The 18,776-nt window shown below is 41.9% G+C and overlaps 1 protein-coding gene across 1 annotated transcript in view; it reads right to left on the reverse strand.

Annotated features, from left to right (window-relative positions):
* zgc:77784 (uncharacterized protein LOC402947 homolog) overlaps nucleotides 1-18,776 on the reverse strand; it is a 285,186-nt gene that overhangs the window by 41,075 nt on the left and 225,335 nt on the right. Inside the window, exons 10-11 of the mRNA XM_060943465.1 lie at nucleotides 9,527-9,608; nucleotides 8,759-8,927 (exon numbers count right to left, since the gene is read on the reverse strand). Coding sequence (XP_060799448.1) covers nucleotides 8,759-8,927; nucleotides 9,527-9,608 — 251 coding nt within the window. The remainder of the gene's footprint in view (nucleotides 1-8,758; nucleotides 8,928-9,526; nucleotides 9,609-18,776) is intronic.

The following is an 18,776-nucleotide window of genomic DNA, read 5'->3' on the forward strand; positions in this document are numbered from 1 at the left end:
GCGAGCAATTTCAGGCACATGATTTGCTCAGGAATCCCCTCAAATTAAATAACTTCCCAGCCACAGAATGGCCTGGTTTTGTTTGTTTGTTTTATTATTTTTTTTAGATATTACAGAAATAAACATATATCACAATGACCAAATTTCAGAGGGAACTAAATTTCACTGATTTTATGAAATCAAAAGGCCGTCTCGCATTAACAAGCTTATTTTAACCAAACCATTACTGCATTCTCTTGGGCGTACACTAATCTAAGCTTGGCATACACCCACTGCGATGTACAAAAAAGCTGTCTGATAAAAAAAAATAATAAATCAATTTCAGTCATTCAGCGTCTTTTAATGCATTGCTGCAATGAGTCAAGTTGATTCGATACTTGATGTCAAGTATAAAACTTTTTGGGACATACTGTTATAGGAAAATAATCAATGATAGAGTGGTATGATGTGGCCCAACTTGCTACTGTTACTACCATCAAGTTGATTATTTCCCAATAAGGGCATGTCCTGAAGGGTTTTATTCTCTGTATAAGACAATTAAAAAATGATTTTTACTTTATTAATGAACCACAATTATTCATGTTTAACTTATTAATGAATCACACAGGACGGTGTAGTGGTTAGCACTGTCAGCACTCACAGCAAGAAGGTCCTGGGTTCAAACCTCATGGCCAACTGGGGCCTGTCTGTATGGAATTTGCATGTCCTGCCTGGGTTTTCCTCTCAAAATCCAAAGATACGCAGATTAGATCAACTAGCTACTCTAAATTGCCCATTGGTGTGAATGGCTGCTTATCTCAGTCAGTGCGTTTACATGCACATAGAGAAAATCGAATTTCTGCCGTTGCTCAACTGAAATCGAAGTTCTAAATGCCATGGAAACACCTTAGCTCGGCTGAAATCGAACCGAACCTTGATTTCTCGTAATCGAGCTACACGACCTAGATTATGCGATTGTAGCCGAGCTACTTAGTGTATGTAAACCCTATTGAGCTACGTAGTCGAGCTACTTACTTCAGCACTGCCCCTTCCGGAAGTGACGAGTGACGAGACCACAAGCGGGAAACACAACAGCCTCGGTCGGCATGACAACGAATCATGACAATGGCATGAATCTTTTCTTTTTGTGGCATTATTTGCACTGTTAAAATTTAGCTCACTTACTGTATCACCAAATACATCTGTACAGCTGTTGCATAGCTGTGAAATGTGTACATAAACAAGGTCATTGTATTGTGTGTGTGTGTATATATATATATATATATATATATATATATATATATATATATATATTAGTGCTGTCAAGCGATTAAAATATTTAATCGTGATTAATGTCGCGACAGTTAACTCGCGATTAATCGCAATTGAATCGCACATTTTTGTCACATAAAAAAAACATTGTAATTCTCTTATCAGCATAAAAAAATTAATGGGCTTGCTTTGTACCAATGTTTTTTTTTATTGCAAAGCATAACACGTCTTGACACAGCCACTGCAAAGTGAAACCTAAGCCGAGCAACCGGCGCGGGGCTAGCAAGAGAACCATGAGTGAAATGATCTACTGTTTGAGTTAGTCTACAGAGAGATAGACTAATCAGAGAGATAGGTTACACAGTGACGGTAGGCTTGACATGCTTGATTATAATATAAAGTACACTATTATATTAGGTTTAAGTTGTTCGTTGATAAATATTGCATTGAATCTGATCTTTACTGTTTCAGCTCACTTAACACATTTTGTACTTTTACACTTTCTGCCTGTTGATGCGTCGCGCTGTCCAATCAGAGGCGGCCAAATTTGCATATTACAGGAAGGATTTCTGGGATAGCATTGAGTTTACAGTTCAGAGGGATCTGGCTTCTTTAGACGCTGTCTTCTTAAAACTGAATAAATATTTAAAAAGAGCCAAATGAGCCAGTCTTTTGAACGGCTCTTTTCAAAGAACGGATCACAAAGATGCGGATCCCATCAAAGAGCCATAAATCCCATCTCTACTAGCGCGCCCTACCCGCGCTGGTTCTTGGGGGGGGGGGGGGGGGGGGGGGGGGGGCAGAGGACTCTGGCTGTGCGGGGCATTACAGTCTAGCTGCTGGTTTTCTAAGCAAAGTCTCTGTTCCAAGTTCCTGGCAGTTTCAAAAGCTTATGAAAAACCTACATCATGTCACAGAGCGTTAATCTCGCGATAAAAAAATTATCGCCATTAAAATTGAGTCAAGTTAACGCGTTAATAACGCGACATTTTTGACAGCACTAATATATATATATATATATATATATATATATATATATATATATATATATATATCCAACATCTGAAGAATGTCAATAAAAACAAAACAATTGAACTTTTTGTGTGTTTATTAAGACCCCGTCCACACGTAGCCGGGTATCTGCTAAATCGAAGATATTTTTCTACGTTTTGGCCTGTCATCCACATGAAAACACATCAAAAACGAATATTTAAAAAAACTCCGGGCAAAGTGAAGATTTTTGAAAACTCCGTGTATGCCTTTTCGTGTGGACAGAGATAACCGGAGGTTTGCGTTTTAGAACGTCACAATCTGCGCCAAAAAAATGACAACAAATCTGCCCTGACGTCAAACGTGCGACCTTTGTTTACTGCAGAAGCCAGATTAAGCATGGACTTAAGCTAGCCGCACACTACGGCGATCCACGCAGTACCGAACCGACCCATTTCAGAGTCGACTCCCGACAGGGCACGCACATATCCCCCGACTGCTGACGAGTGCAGTCGCGATTGAAGCGACACGTGACAACTTAATAGCTTTGTGATTGGCTATTGGATATAGTTACTGTTAAATCCAACACTTGAAGATGCTACAGGCTGAATTACAAATGACACAACATGGAATATGTAGCGCACTATCTAGGCTGCATGAGCTATTATTCCCAACCTTAAATAGTGCACTTATATAGGGGAGTTAAAGCGATTTGGAATTCAGCCACACAACTTGAGCAGAGTGGCTTTCCAGCCCACTGTGTCTATGGATAAAGCTTCAGTCTATGGAATTACAGTATATACCTGCATTAGGTGCTACCAACACGTATTTCTCGCGCTAGAAATTGTGTTTAATGATGTCACGTGTTATATGCGAAAGATATGATTGGCTATTGCTAGCGACTCTCGCCGATCAGTCTGGCTCCCGATTAGTTTTTCGAATCGGCTGTGAGATGAGTCGGGACCACCGAAAACTAGTCTTTACGCCTGACTCGCGACTTCAGTTGGCTCGGTACGCTGAAAATCGGCGTAGTGTGCGGCTAGCTAAAGAGTAATGGATCGGAGTAGTGCCTTGAAAGCGTTAATTATTGTGCAGGTGCTATTTACATGTTTAATTTTAGAAGCCCAACTACTGCTCCAAGAGCACAGGCGATGTGATTAGGGGGGAGGATTTGGGGAAATAGCCATCTACAGGTTTGGAATGAATGTGATTGAAAACGCAGATGTTCGGTTATGTGTGGAAGGGATTTTTTTCGAAGACGAGGTGGTGTGGATAAAACATTTTTATAAACGGAGGGGGGGAAAATGTTCAGTTTTAAAAATACCCGGCTACGTGTGTACATGGCATGAGACACAAGTTAAATTGTAAGCAAAAAAAAAATGTTTTTTTGTAAGCAAAAAATGGACTTTAGAAAAATATACAATTGTGCAAAATAAGTTGTCTTACAAAACAGTGGTCTGCTCAGGACAGTTTGTAGCCATACAGTCTGTTAGAGCAAGCCTAACAGCTTGAGCACGGAACTTGTGAACACGGAACTGCCAGTGTTGCCAGATTGGGCGGTTTTAAGTGCATTTTGGCGGATTTGAACATGTTTTGGGCTGGAAAACGTCAGCAGTATCTGGCAACACTGCTGATAACTTTGTTTATACTCTTGAATAGCTCTTCTTCATGGCGACAACCGGAAGTGTACCAACACGATGGGGCGTGTAGCGCCACCTGTGGCTCGGGTGCACAATGTACCTCACGCAATAGCTCGATTTCCTTGTGTGCATGTAGGATTGGATTTCTCTGGCACCCCTGCTGGGACCCTTAGCTCGTTTACCGACAGTAGCTCGATTTGGATGTGCATGTAAACGCAATGCGTGTTAGCCCTGCAATAGCTTGGCTATCGACCTGCCCAGGGTATATCCAGTCTCTTGTCTGAAGTCAGCTGGGATTGGCTCCAGCTTCCTCAGCAACCCTGATGGATAAGTGGTATAGATAATGGATGGATGGCTGGATGGACCACATGTCATGCTTTCTTACAGTTTGTGGTTATACTTAATATATAACATCCACAAGACAAGTAATGCCTTGGTCACAACCGGCCGTATGTGCTCCTACGGCCGGTCTATGTGCAAAAAACGCAAGAAACGCACGGAGGGCGCGCATGAAACGCACGGAGGGCGCGTGTGTGACGTGCTGATTTTCGAGCCGTAGACTGGCCGCAGACCGGCCGCAGAGGTTCTTTGTCATGTCAAACAAACTCTACGGGCGCTTATGTTTTTTTCAGGTTGCAAGACAAACTTACGGCCAACGTGCGTCTTTCTCCACGAAAAAAAAAAAAAACGCAGCGATTTGGGAAACGCCAAAAATTGCACGGCCAAAAAAATCGTACGTCCGGTTGTGACCTAGGCTTTAGTTCTTGTCATCACTTATGTCATAGCAGCTATAAACAGTGATTCCCTCACCAGGCTCTCTCTTTTATTTTCTCTCTTGAAGTTGGAAGGACATCAACAGGGATGGATCCAGACCAATGCAACTGACGCACATGCATTGGTCAGAAATACATGTGCACCACTTGGCATCGGTCACTGATGCTTACCTGATCTAATAACCTGTATTCTCATAATGCTTTGTATAGCGTGACCTGAGACAAAGAATCTAGGTCAATCCTAAAAGTAGTGCTCTTTGAAATAAACACGTTTGACAATTTCAGATTACTTGAAGTTTTGCGGAAGCACACTGGCTTCACGTGTCTGCCCATATGCCGGTTCGTAAAGACGGACTGGCTTAAATATTTAATGGAGTTATTAGAATTTATGTTATTTGAATTTATGTTATTTGAATTTATGTGTACATCTGTTCCTGGTGGATACTGTAGAATAATGAAGTAGTTGTACCTTGTCTTTGTAGATTTTCTTATTTCTGTGGTGAAAACACTCATGGTAGTCACCAGCTCTAGTCCAGTTTGTCAATAGTTTAAAAAAAAATTACAGAAAATTTTTACAATTCATATGAACTTATTACATTGTTATTAAATGTGATTTATGTGTGCAATACAAAAACATTGCTCAAACAGCATGAGCTTAATAAATGAAGAAGCATCGTCATACATGGTGTGTTGACTTGATAACATACAGTTGTGGTCAGAAGTTTACATACAGTGACATGAATGTCATCTTGGATATAAATGTCATGGCAATATTTGGGCTTTCAGGAATTTCTTTGAACTGTTCTTTTTCTGTGTCAGAATGATTGTACAGCATACAGCTTTAATTAAAAAAAAACACTAGAATTTGGTGCAGAAGTTTTCATTTCCTTCGGGTTTTCTGAAATCAATACATGGTCAAAAATATACATACAGCACACCTAATATTTGGGTAAAATGTCTCTTTGCAAGATTCACCTTGACCAAACATTTTTGTTTACCATGAACAAGCGTCTGGAAAAATTCTGGTTGGATATTTCACGACTCTTCATGGTAGAATTGGTGGAGTTGGTGGCAGGGCTGTGCCATGGTGGTTCCCAGGTTGTTCCTAACCATCCAAGCCAATTTCCTTTCAGCTGAGGGTGACAGTTTGGGTTTTCTTGAAGCAAAGTGGCTTGGCAAAGTGACTACACCTCACAATAACTTGCATACAATTGTTTGAACTGATCTTGGAATTTGCAGTTGTTTAGAAATGGCTCCAAGAGACATTCCGGAGTTGTGTATATCTGTGATCCTCTCTCTCAGATCTGCACTGAGCTCCTAGAACTTTCCCATTTACTGTGTGTTGGTCAATCCGATGAGTGCTGTAAACAAACCCTTTTTATGAAGGCACAGAGAAGCTACCAGCTGTAGTCAATCATGATCAGCAACAGGAAGTTAAGAGACCTCAGCCTTGGCAAGATAAGAGACATTTTGGAAGTTTCAGCACCTCTGAATTAATAACCTAAGTGAGCGTACGTAAATTTTTGACCCTGTATGTATAATTTTGACCCTGTGTTGATTTCAGAAAACCCAAAGAAAATTAAAACTTCTGCACCAAGTTCTAGTGTGTTTTTTTATTAAAGATGTATGCTGTGCAATCATTCTACCACAGAAAAAGTTCAAAGAAATTACTGAAAGCCCAAATACTGCCATGACATTCATATCCAAGATGACATTCATGTCACTGTATGTAAACTTCTGACCACAACTGTATATTAGCATATCTTAAAAACAAAAATCCATAGTGATCTGGTAAATGTCAGTAACGGCACTGAAAACATGAGTTTGGAGCAGCCTCCAAACATGGCCACTCCGGACTACAAACTCCAAGAGTCACAGCGCCATCTATCACTTGATAACTAACTACACCACCTGCATCTCATTCAGCAATTACCCCCTCACATAAGCCCAGCTCTCACTCCATGTAGTCGCAAAGTATTGTTCAGTGTTCCCTACTAACATACCAAGCCATTCCATTTTTGCCTGTCTCTCAGCGTTTTGACCAGTATTTCTGTTTTGTCTCGACCTTACTTTATTGCTCCGTCTACATTGCGCTGTTTGCTGATCGCTCGACCCTCGCTTGTTTACTGACTTAGTTTCCTGCACTTCGATTCAGCTTAGTCTGCAGTTCGCTCAGCCCCGGTCTCCCCTGCACCTGCGTCCGTACAGTAAGTGCCTGTACTCTGACAATACAATTAGTGAAAATATTTCTGCAAATGTGCATCTGTCAGATTCTTGGGCTGGATCCATCCCTGACCAATACCACTACTTGTCAAAAAAGCACTGACATCGGAGACATCTCACATCATGTGAAATATTAGTCTCATCTCATTATCTCTAGCCGCTTTATCCTGTTCAACAGGGTCGCAGGCAAGCTGGAGCCTATCCCAGCTGACTACGGGTGAAAGGCGGGGTACACCCTGGACAAGTCGCCAGGTCATCACAGGGCGGACACACAGACACAGACAACCATTCACACTCACATTCACACCTACGGTCAATTTAGAGTCACCAGTTAACCTAACCTGCATGTCTTTGGACTGTGGGGGAAACCGGAGCACCCGGAGGAAACCCACGCGGACACGGGGAGAACATGCAAACTCCGCACAGAAAGGCCCTCGCCGGCCACGGGGCTCGAACCCGGACCTTCTTGCTGTGAGGCGACAGCGCTAACCACTACACCACCGTGCCGCCCCGTGAAATGTTAGTGTTAATGTTAAATAAAAATTTACAGAAGTTTAACTTTATTAAAGCTTAGATTAAGTAGAGAATCTGCCGTGCAAGTCCCTGTGAATGAGCTGTTACTATAGAATGGTAATGTATTAGAACAAGTGCATTATATAAACCTGGGATTTGAATCACAGGCACTGCTGTCACAGCTGTGCTGTACCATAGGTTTTAAAGACTGAACGGTGAAAAATTCCACAGCACTTAAACTTTTGTGATTCATAGTCACAATGTCATGGAACCCTTTAAGGGTACCCTTTAAGGCTACATCTACACGACAATGGCAACGAGATGTTATTTAAAAATATATCGCGTCCAAATGGGCAACGATCAGTAAAATATCAGGTCCATATGGCAACGCAACGCTTGCTGAAAACGATGCAATACACATGCCACACCTCTAGGGGCGCTGTAAGACGGTCCCTTCGGAGACACCAGAACAATAGAAGAAGTAAGGACGCATGCGCATAAACTATTATGCGCAAGAATTTATATTAGCCACAAAGTCAGGAAAATCTGTTCGTAAAATTACATTATAATGACCAAATACAATGAAAAGTATTTTTCCAGTCTCACCTGTGAAAGGTAATCCCATGTGATCTCGTTTGGACGGCAAACCTGTTGGTACAGTTAAACGCAGCTAATCTTTATTCTCCGCTTTGACCCATCCAATATGGCGGCGAGGATGACGTATGATTCTACGCGGAAGGCGGCGTCTTTAATGGTCCGGAATAAATTGAATGCTACACGTTGATGGATTAATTTGCTCTTCTACGCCCTTTTTGAGGAATGTATTGTAGGGCTTAAACCAATATCTGAAGAGGTGAGATCGCTCCTTTTTTCCCCCATTTTTGCTGGCGGGATTGACTCTGCCCTAACTCTCTCTCTCTCTCTCTCTCTCTCACTTTGCACCATTACACAATAAATATTCACAGTGAAAATATTTTGTAAGCGTGTTTCATGAACCAAGTTATAGGATTTGTTGACAACTCGCATCGAGTTCGTTACACTTCTACCCGGCGTGAAGCACTCACAGTCATGTGGTTGTGACGTCATCGTAAACAAATCCGTTCTACTCATCCAGACGACTTCGCAACGGCAACGTTGCCAGATCTTTCCACTCTGGAACCCGTTCTCAAAAAGATTGCGTTTTGGGCACCCAAAACGCCGGTGCCGTGTGGACGCCAGGCCTAAACAATAAGCAATTGTATCGGAGTCACCTGAATCCGTTGCCGTGTGGACAGGGCCTAAGTGAACTCATTAGACTCACAGACAGACAATACACAAACGAGATGTGAATTGGTGTGAAGGTATCAGCGTAGATGTTCGTAGGTTTACCTAAAAGCCTCGATAATGTAGGAGGTGACAGCAGCACCTCCTTCGTGCTGATTGGGCTGCCACGTCAGCGTGACACTGCTCTGGCTCACATCGGTCACGACGGGCTTCAGTGGGGGACCAGGCAGCTGCAGAGTCAGAGAGAGCCGGACCAGGGATGACGTCTCTGTATCTGTAACACAGACATAACTGTCTTACTGTCCTTGTGAGGACCTTCCACTGGCATAATTATTAATGCACATAACTAACCTTTTTGCTCTTTTAGGTTTTTTTTTAAATAAAGCTGCAGTTTTTGTAATAAAGCAGTTTTCCTCATGACAACCAACCCATAATATTCCCATAAGGTCAAAGCTGTCAGATTCCTATCCTTATAGGGGCCAAATCAATGACACACACACACACACACACACACACACACACACACACACACACTCAAAATCAGTTGTATTGCTCATTGAGGTAAATCAGCCTTGTTTTTATGCCCCAAAGATCCAGAAAATTCTAATCCAAGTGCATAATTTTACATAATTAACCACGTGAATGCTTAAATAACTTTTTTTTTTGCTTGCTTGCTTGCTTTAACTATTCACAACATGCCCTTTTGTCAGTATACCAACTTCCCTGTTATTTTTCTGAGAATTTTATATTAACAATTCCACTCTCGCATGTCTTGTTTTCAGCATGTACCCTAAAAGCATTGATAACATTTCAAACGCATGCACTGGGATACATAAAAAAAAGGTTATCATTGTCAAGAATTCGTTGTCTCACCTCTCACGGTGATGGTACCACTCCACCTCGTCTCTCCTGTGGAACTGGAGGCTACACACGTGTACATCCCTGAGTCGGTCTCCTAGCAACAGTCAAGGCCAAATAATCTCACTTTATGGATCAAAGCAAGCAGAGATAATTGCAAACAGCGCTCCATATCCAAATGGAGCAGATCAAATGGGACATTTGGGCAGATACAGCCTGTTTGCTGAGAATTAGAGGTCACCCAAGAAACTGACTAACATTTCTGCTCGAGTACATGACTTTGTCTAACAGCTTGAAATCAGGCCATAAAGGCCGCTTAAAATGATCTCCAAGCAGCTTTCAAAATAGCACAACCACTTCAGTAAACTAGGGATCCACAGGAGGGGAACTAACGACAAAAGGTGAGGCGTATCTAAATGTATGCAATGGTTATACACTCACTGGTCACTTTATTAGGAACACCTCTACGCCTAATCATTCATGCAGTTATCCAATCAGCGAAGTGCGTGAAACCAACACGGTGCATAAAATCAGGCAAGTACAGGGAGCTTCAGGTAATGTACACATGAAACCTCAGTTCTGAAATGGTTGGCCTACTGGGATTATGCTTATCTGCTCAGCACTTGGTGGTTATTTTGGTTACCATAGCTTTCCTGTCAGCTTGAACGAGTCTACCCATTCGCCTCCGTTCTCCATCTACCTCTTTCATGCCTGAACAAAGTATTTCTGCCCACAGAACTGCCTCTCACTGGATGTTGTTTCGTTTTCCACACCAATCCGTGTAAACTCTGTATAGTTCTGTTTATAACCCTGGTCCTGGTCCTCCTGTCACTTTGCACCTTTAGAGAGTACTTGTTTTAATTAAATCAATCAATCAATCAATCAATCAATCAATCAATCAATCAATCAATCAATCAATCTTCCTTTCACTACTGCCACTTTTGTACATTTTTATCTTTATATTGTATAGTTGGTTTATTCTCTGATATATTTTCATTCTGCTATATGTTGTACAGTGGTTTGTTTATTGTTTTTGGATGTCTGATAACTTGCTGTTGTAACATAATTTTCCAGTTTGGGATTAATAAAGTCACTCAATCAATCAATTTCTTTCTCTCTCTCTCTCTCTCTCTCTCTCTCTCTCCATTATGTTATGTTAATGGCATTTAGCAGACGATCTTATCCAGAGTGACGTACAACATACCCAGAGCAGCCTGGAGTAGCAGTTGGGGGTTAGGTGCCTTGCTCAAGGGCACTTCAGCCATTCCTGCTGGTCCAGGGAATCAAACCAGTGACTTTTTGGTTCCAAAGCTGCTTCTCTAACCATTAGGAAAGCTTCCCCCTTTCATCTCTAGAAAGTGTCGTGCATAAAAATCCATGACAACCAGCAGTTTCTGGAATACTCCAAGGAATTCAGTCTTTTGTGCACCAACAGCCAAGTCAGTGATATCACATTTCCCCCATTCTCATGTTTCATGTGGACATTAAAGGGCATATTCTGGACCAATTTCGTTTTGTTTGTTTTTTATATGAAAGTATGTTCCTTTACACACTCATCCAGAAGGGTAATTTTGCACAAGGTCATCTGTCTACAGCAGAAAAAAATAAAATAACAAAACACGTCTGGAAAAATCCCAAGGGAGTCTGGAGCCAGAATCGTGACGTTACCTGCGGAAGCGCCAGCAGGCTGCGAGAGCTTTGCACGGTTTCAGTGCACAGCCTGTGTAGACCAAGCGCTCCCATTTCTCTCTCATTGTCCGGTCTTTTGGGAAACGATGAGTACTAATCCCATCAAGATTGGTGTTGCTACACCCTCCTATGATACATCTGTTAACCATTTTAATAATTACGTGATAACGTTGAAGAAATTTGCAGAAAACCACCAGGTCGTTTTCTCATAAACAAACCAGCGCTAACATAGGATTCAGAAGGAGACGTCCCGCACGCGATGTCACAAAAATCAATGTTTCCCGGGAAATCCAAATGCCAAGTTTTTTCAGAGGCGGACGAATTCACCTCAAATGGCTTGATTTCAACTGAGTTTTTCTGGTATTGTGACAGATATTTGACCAAAGTTTAATATAAAATAGGAGAATTACATTGATCTTGCTCCTGAATTTACCCGTGATATGCACTTTAACAGATGCTCTTGACCTGAATCTGCATGACACTGCTACTGCCACATGATTGGCTGATTGGAAAACTGCATGAATAAGCAACTGTACAGGTGTTCCTAAAAAAGAAAAAAAAAATCTTACATCTGTATCTTACATACAGTATCTACAATCTATTATTCAACATTCAGCAAGCTGATGTATTATTGACAAATCAGAAGTCATGTCAGTAAGCAGGTCGCCATCACCTTTGCTTATAACCGTCAATGACACGCCCCTGAAACAAGTCCCAGAATTTAAATATCTGGGCAGCATATTTACTGAAAATGGAAAAATGGACAGGGAGGTTGAAGTACGAATGCAGAAAGCCAACAATGTTAGTTACCAACTGGCACCCTTGTTGAAACACGCTCACATTCCCATGAACATCAAGGCACAACTCATCAATAGATAGTTTTCACTGACGTCACGGCATTCCGGGGAACGCCCTCCAGCCGCCATCTTGTGGGGCAAACAAAACGGACCATCGCCATTACCGGCTACGTTATCTCGGACGAATTTATGAAGTTATATGGTCAGTTTTCTAAAATAAAGATCAATGTCGGCAAAATCAAGCAAACAGAAGTATATAGATACATTAGACGACATCTCACGACAACAGTATGCAGCCAAACTGGCCTTGATTGGGGGAATTGACCCCTACGAAGTGGACAAAGATGCATTTTCAAGTGACTATGCAGGGCTGCCAAAGCCTGAAACTGCTAAAGCCTGCTCCAAAGCCTGAAACTGACTTCATCAAACTTTAAAGGCTGTCTGATATATACAACTTTTTATATTCTACAGCGCAACTTTTGTCGGATGCCACCTTTTTCACGGCTGAATCGCGCAGATCCGATTTTTTTTTTTGGGGGGGGGGGGGGGCGTTGGAGTGTCTGATTATAATTTCAAAGTAAATTCTGTATTAAAATTACTAAATAAGCAAATCCGTTACAGTCCATGAAACAGGAAGTATAAGGATGAGAAAAAAAAACAGTTTAAATTGGAAAGCTGCGCACATTTGCGCAGTCCTGCACACCGCTCGGGCTGCGCAAATGTGCGCAGCTTTCCGATTTAAACTGTTTTTTTCTCATCCTTATACTTCCTGTTTCATGGACTGTAACGGATTTGCTTATTTAGTAATTTTAATACAGAATTTACTTTTAAATTATAATCAGACACTCCAACGCCCCCCCCCCCCCTAAAAAAAAATCGGATCTGCACGATTCAGGCGGCATCCGCCAAAAGGCGCGCTGTTTGCATCCCAAAGTCACAAATCAAATCATACAGAATAGACCTAAAATGTTTTTCAAAAATGACCCTTGCATGAGTGAAGTGACAAGTTTCAAATAGAAACGTGACAAACGAGCGATATTAAGTGTACATTATAATGTAAACGTACACTCAGCGGTTCCAGTTAGGCATTCTCCAGAGATTGTTCACATGATGTTTTGGTTTCCAAAGACAAACTTAAACACAATTGATTGTTTATTTAAACATCTTACCACTTATAAAATGATCAGAGCAGTCTTTGCTGTGTTTGGAAGGCTGATAATCCTTGCGGTTGATTCTCGCAAGCCATAGATTTCTCCTTTGTATGCTGAGTTTCTTTGTTTGCTCACCTTCGTGCTCCCGTACAGTGGGAATTCCATAAAAGCTCCGCTTGACGTCATCATTTGACCTATTACGACAGCCGTGAATACAACAGGTGTGCACCATTGCTAGCTTTAAATAGCCTGCTTGGGTTCTTTTGAAGACTTTGTACTCGCGCGTTACAATGTGTGCTCAGTCACCCGTACGGTAAGCTTGACCCGCAAGATGGCCACCACTAGGGAATCCCTGACTCTGTGACGTCATGTGAAAACTATCTATACCATATTTGTGCCAACCCTGACATACCAGTGCCAAACATGAACTCTGACCAAAACTTTAGAAAGAAGAATAACAACCTGTGAAATGAGATGTCTAAGAAAAGCAGCCAACAAGACCAGGCGTAATAGAATAAGGAACAAAGAAATAAGGAGAATAATGGGCACAAGATCGGTCCGTGATCACATTCAACAACAACGTATCAAATGGTTTGGCCATCTCAATAGGATGTCAATCCATCATCCTGCTTTTAGAGCCTACAGTGGTGCTTGAAAGTTTGTGAACCCTTTAGAATTTTCTACATTTCTGCATAAATATGAGCTAAAACATCATCAGATTTTCACACAAGTCCTGAAAGTAGATAAAGAGAATCCAGTTAAATAAATGAGACAAAAATATTATACTTGCCCATTTATTTATTGAGGAAAATGATCCAATATTACATATCTGTGAGTGGCAAAAGTATGTGAACATCTAGGATTAGCAGTTAATTTGAAGGTGAAATTAGAGTCAGGTGTTTTCAATCAATGGGATGACAATCAGGTGTGAGTGGGCACCCGGTTTTATTTAAAGAACAGGGATCTATCAATGTCTGATCTTCACAACACACGTTTGTGGAAGTGTATCATGGCACGAACAAAGGAGATTTCTGAGGACCTCAGAAAAAGCGTTGTTGATGCTCATCAGGCTGGAAAAGGTTACAAAACCATCTCTAAAGAGTTTGGACTCCACCAATCCACAGTCAGACAGATTGTGTAGAAATAGAGGAAATTCAAGACCACTAGCCTCCCCAGGAGTGGTCGACCAACAAAGATCACTCCAAGAGCAAGACGTGTAATAGTCAGCTTCTAAGTAACTGAAGGCCTCTCTCACATTGGCTAATGTTAATGTTCATGAGTCCACCATCAGGAAAACACTGAACAACAGTGGTGTGCATGGCAGGGTTGGAAGGAGAAAGCCACTGCTCTCCAAAAAGAACATTGCTGTTCATCTGCAGTTTGCTAAAGATCATGTGGACAAGCCAGAAGGCTACTGGAAAAATGTTATGTGGACGGATGAGACCAAAATAGAACTTTTTGGTTTAAATGAGAAACATTATGTTTGGAGAAAGGAAAACACTGCATTACAGCATAAGAACCTTATCCCATCTGTGAGACATGGTGGTCGTAGTATCATGGTTTGGGCCTGTTTTGCTGCATCTGGGCCAGGACGGCTTGCCATCATTGATGGAACGATGAATTCTGAATTATACCGGTGAATTCTAAAGGAAAATATCAAGACATCTGTCCATGAACTGAATCTCAAGAGAAGGTGGGTCATGCAGCAAGAAAATGACCCTAAGCACACAAGTCGTTCTACCAAAGAATGGTTAAAGAAGAATAAAGTTAATGTTTTGGAATGGCCAAGTCAAAGTCCTGACCTTAATCCAATCGAAATGCTGTGGAAGGACCTAAAGCGAGCAGTTCATGTGAGGAAACCCACCAACATCCCAGAGTTGAAGCTGTTCTCTACGGAGGAACGGGCTAAAATTCCTCCAAGCCGGTGTGCAGGACTGATCAACAGTTACCGGAAACATTTAGTTGCAGTTATTGCTGCACAAGGGGGTCACACCAGATACTGAAAGCAAAGGTTCACATACTTTTGCCACTCACAGATGTGTAATATTGGATCCTTTTCCACAATAAATAAATGACCAAGTAGAATATTTTTGTTTCATTTGTTTAACTGGGTTCTCTTTATCTACTTTGAGGACTTGTGTGAAAATCTGATTATGTTTTAGGTCATATTTATGCAGAAATATAGAAAATTCTAAAGGGTTCACAAACTTTCAAGCACCACTGTACGACAAAAGGAGCTTAGAGACCAGAGCTTGAGGGCGGCCTCACAAACGCTGGATTGACGGCATGAGGGAAACCCTCAGAACCTACAACCTGTCTGCTATAGAAGCTGCCCATCAAGCCCTTGACCGGCGTCTCCAACTCCCTGCGACACCTCAAATTACAAGCAGAAGATAAAATAAAAGAAAAAAGATGATGTATTATTGGATTTTATATTAAAAAATATAAACAGCAGATGTCAGTGGCTACATAAAAAGTTATATTAATTTGAAGAGGCCTGTAAAAGGTCATGTAAAGACCTTCGAAAGGAGAGTTGCTTGTTCAGTGCTGCCCACTGCTTTAGTATTCAAGCCAGCTTTACAGAGTAATGTGAATTAAGCATTTCAGTCCACTTATGGAAATATCTCTTTATGCTATCTCAGCCTTTGATAGGATAATGCATCTCTCGTGTTCAACTCTATCACAGCATGACAGATTTGCTTCACTCCACTGATGTATAGGACATGCAGAAGGTTCTTTATACTGTTCACCACTGTGACTGAACCTTATTGCAGGGACAAAGCTGAAAGTATTTTTTCACTTGACAGTTTCTAATTAGAATTCCCAGGACTATAAATCACATACGGTCTGAATTAATTACTGTAGCCAATCCACACTGCTCAATGCTGCAAACAGTAGGTGAGAAAGGAAAAAAAATGCAACCAGTACTCTGTCAAAGCCACTATTTACATTTCTAAATGAGCTCATTAATTACTAATACAACTTTGTGTGCTTAATAGGATTTTGATTGAAGCAACTACATGGAACTAAGGCATGAACAAAGGGAAACAAAACAAAAAAACCCACGATGATCTGACATACAAAAGTATTAACAACAATACTTTTTGGATGCTTGGAAACTTTGAGTGCACTCAAATAGTGATAAAATCTGTTTCTACAATACATACCCGTATATTAACACAAATATATAGACGTAAAAAGTCATCATTCAAATTTGCCAAAGTACTACAATTTCAATATAAGGTATATTCTAAGAGCATAAAGCATTTACTGCAAAAGTCAAATTCTAAACCTGCAACTAGGTGTAATGATCCAATGATTTGGATTGATGCATCGATTTAAAAGGCAATGATTAAAATTTATTGCTGAAATAATCAGAAATAATTTATTAAACGAATAAACAACTAGTGTGTAAAAAAAAAAATTTCAGAAAATTGATGTGTAAATAGGGTGGTGTAGTGGTTAGTGCTGTCACCTCACAGCAAGAAGGTCCGGGTTCGAGCCCCATGGCCGGCGAGGGCCTTTCTGTGTGGAGTTTGCATGTTCTCCCCGTGTCCGCGTGGGTTTCCTCCGGGTGCTCCGGTTTCCCCCACAGTCCAAAGACATGCAGGTTAGGTTAACTGCTGACTCTAAATTGACCGTAGGTGTGAATGTGAGTGTGAATGGTTGTCTGTGTCTATGTGTCAGCCCTGTGATGACCTGGCGACTTGTCCAGGGTGTACCCCGCCTTTCGCCCGTAGTCAGCTGGGATAGGCTCCAGCTTGCCTGCGACCCTGTAGAACAGGATAAGCGGCTACAGATGATGGATGATGTGTAAATAATATATTTTAGGAGATTTGCCCTTAGGTATAAAAGTGAAACATTATCATTCACAAATTAACAGTAAGCCTACCCGAGATCCTGAACAATACTGGACACATATCGATCAGGGGTTACAAAATTGGATGGAACTGAATCATATTGTAGCAGATGCAGTGGTATCATCAAATATTGAATCCTGCATCAAAATCACATTGTATAAAGGTCCCATGGCATGAAATTTTCACTTTCTGAGGTTTTTTAACGTTAAAATGAGTTCCTCTGACCTTCTTAAGTCACCCCAGTGGCTAGACATTTCATAATGTGTAAACCAAATTATGCCCAACATTTGAGAATGGCGCGTCAAAACGGCGCGTTGATAAGCTCTTCCCTTTACTACGTCAGCAAGGGAGCTGATCCCCACGCCCCCTCCCCGGATTCCCACCCACTGTATGGATTGCCCGCCCAGTTGTAGTGAGGAGACCATAGAGGACACAACAACATGGCATCACCTAAGTGAGCGAAACATGGAAATTGCGCTGTACATGGATGTGACAACACAGAAAAGAGTCTGTTTTTACTGCCGACGTGGCTTAATTTTATTTATTTCAATAATACGCCGTTGAGTCTACCTAAGACGGTGTATGTTTGTCGGAAGCATTTTCCTGAAGAATGTTTCCACAACTTGGGACAGTACAGGGCAGGTTTTGCACATCCACTGTCACTGAAGCCTGGGTCCGTACCAAGCATCCCTGCCGCATCAGCCACAAACACCAAACAAGTAAGTGTATAACTGTTAAGTCGTTTTGCCGTGTTTTAAAATCAGTGCGTTAGCCTAGCAATGGCTACATTAGCTGTGCAGCTAACCGCTTCCTGCAGTTAGCCAGGTACTCTGCGCTACCTCTGTTATAATAGCCAATCAAAACAGTTTTTACAAAGACACCCACATTCTTTTTTTTAAGTCACTCATTCATTTTATTTGTTTGTTTGTTCAGTAAAAACCCAAACATTTGTTGAATTTATTTTATTTCCTTGCGTCACACCTTAATGACGTCAGCGCGCGGTATTTTTCCCTGATTCTGGGCCGGGGTGTCGTGAGTGGCAGAGCAGCTCCATCGCTGCGATCCATTGAAAGTCAGCCCTAGATCCAATCTTTTGTCGGGAGCCGAGGTCGCGCAGGCGGCCCTCCAGTGGCACCGGCCGCCCATGGAGGCAGCGGTTCTCCCAGGGGCGAGTTGGGGGGAGGAAACGGCAAAATCCCCACTCCTCCATGGTAAAACTGCTCAGTTTTACCATGGGCCTCAGGCTGAAAAAAACCCGACAAAGTCCCAGTTTTACCATGGGCTCGAGTTGTACCATTTTTTTTAGACAGGGCGGACGGACCAGGGCATTCGCCCGCCTGGCCGTGCCCGACAAGGAGCGCTCTCGGTCGGCTTGGGAGGCAGACGGCAGCCCCTCCCCCTCCCCCCATGGCACGCCCCCACCCTCTACCCTTCCCCGCCTCCATGCTTCTCATTAGCAAAACGACGCACTGGGAGAAGCGCTGAAATGGGGCTTTCTCCCAGGAGGCTATATCTACGTTCCGAGGGTTCATTTCGAGAAAGGCTGCGGATATAACATCCGGAAGCTTCCACGATCCCGTTTAAAGCATCAACAAACCACCATGCCATGGGTCCTATAAACAAACTGTAAGTTCAAAAACAAATCTTAAATGGCTGCTGACAGCAAACTACAATGTAGTCAAATTTATGGGCTCTACTATCATACCAATGCAAGAACAACCCCGAATTAGAAAAGGCTGGAACGGTATGGAAAATGCAAATGAAAAAA

The sequence above is a fragment of the Neoarius graeffei genome, chromosome 17 (assembly GCF_027579695.1).
Source record: "Neoarius graeffei isolate fNeoGra1 chromosome 17, fNeoGra1.pri, whole genome shotgun sequence".
Taxonomy (NCBI): domain Eukaryota; kingdom Metazoa; phylum Chordata; class Actinopteri; order Siluriformes; family Ariidae; genus Neoarius; species Neoarius graeffei.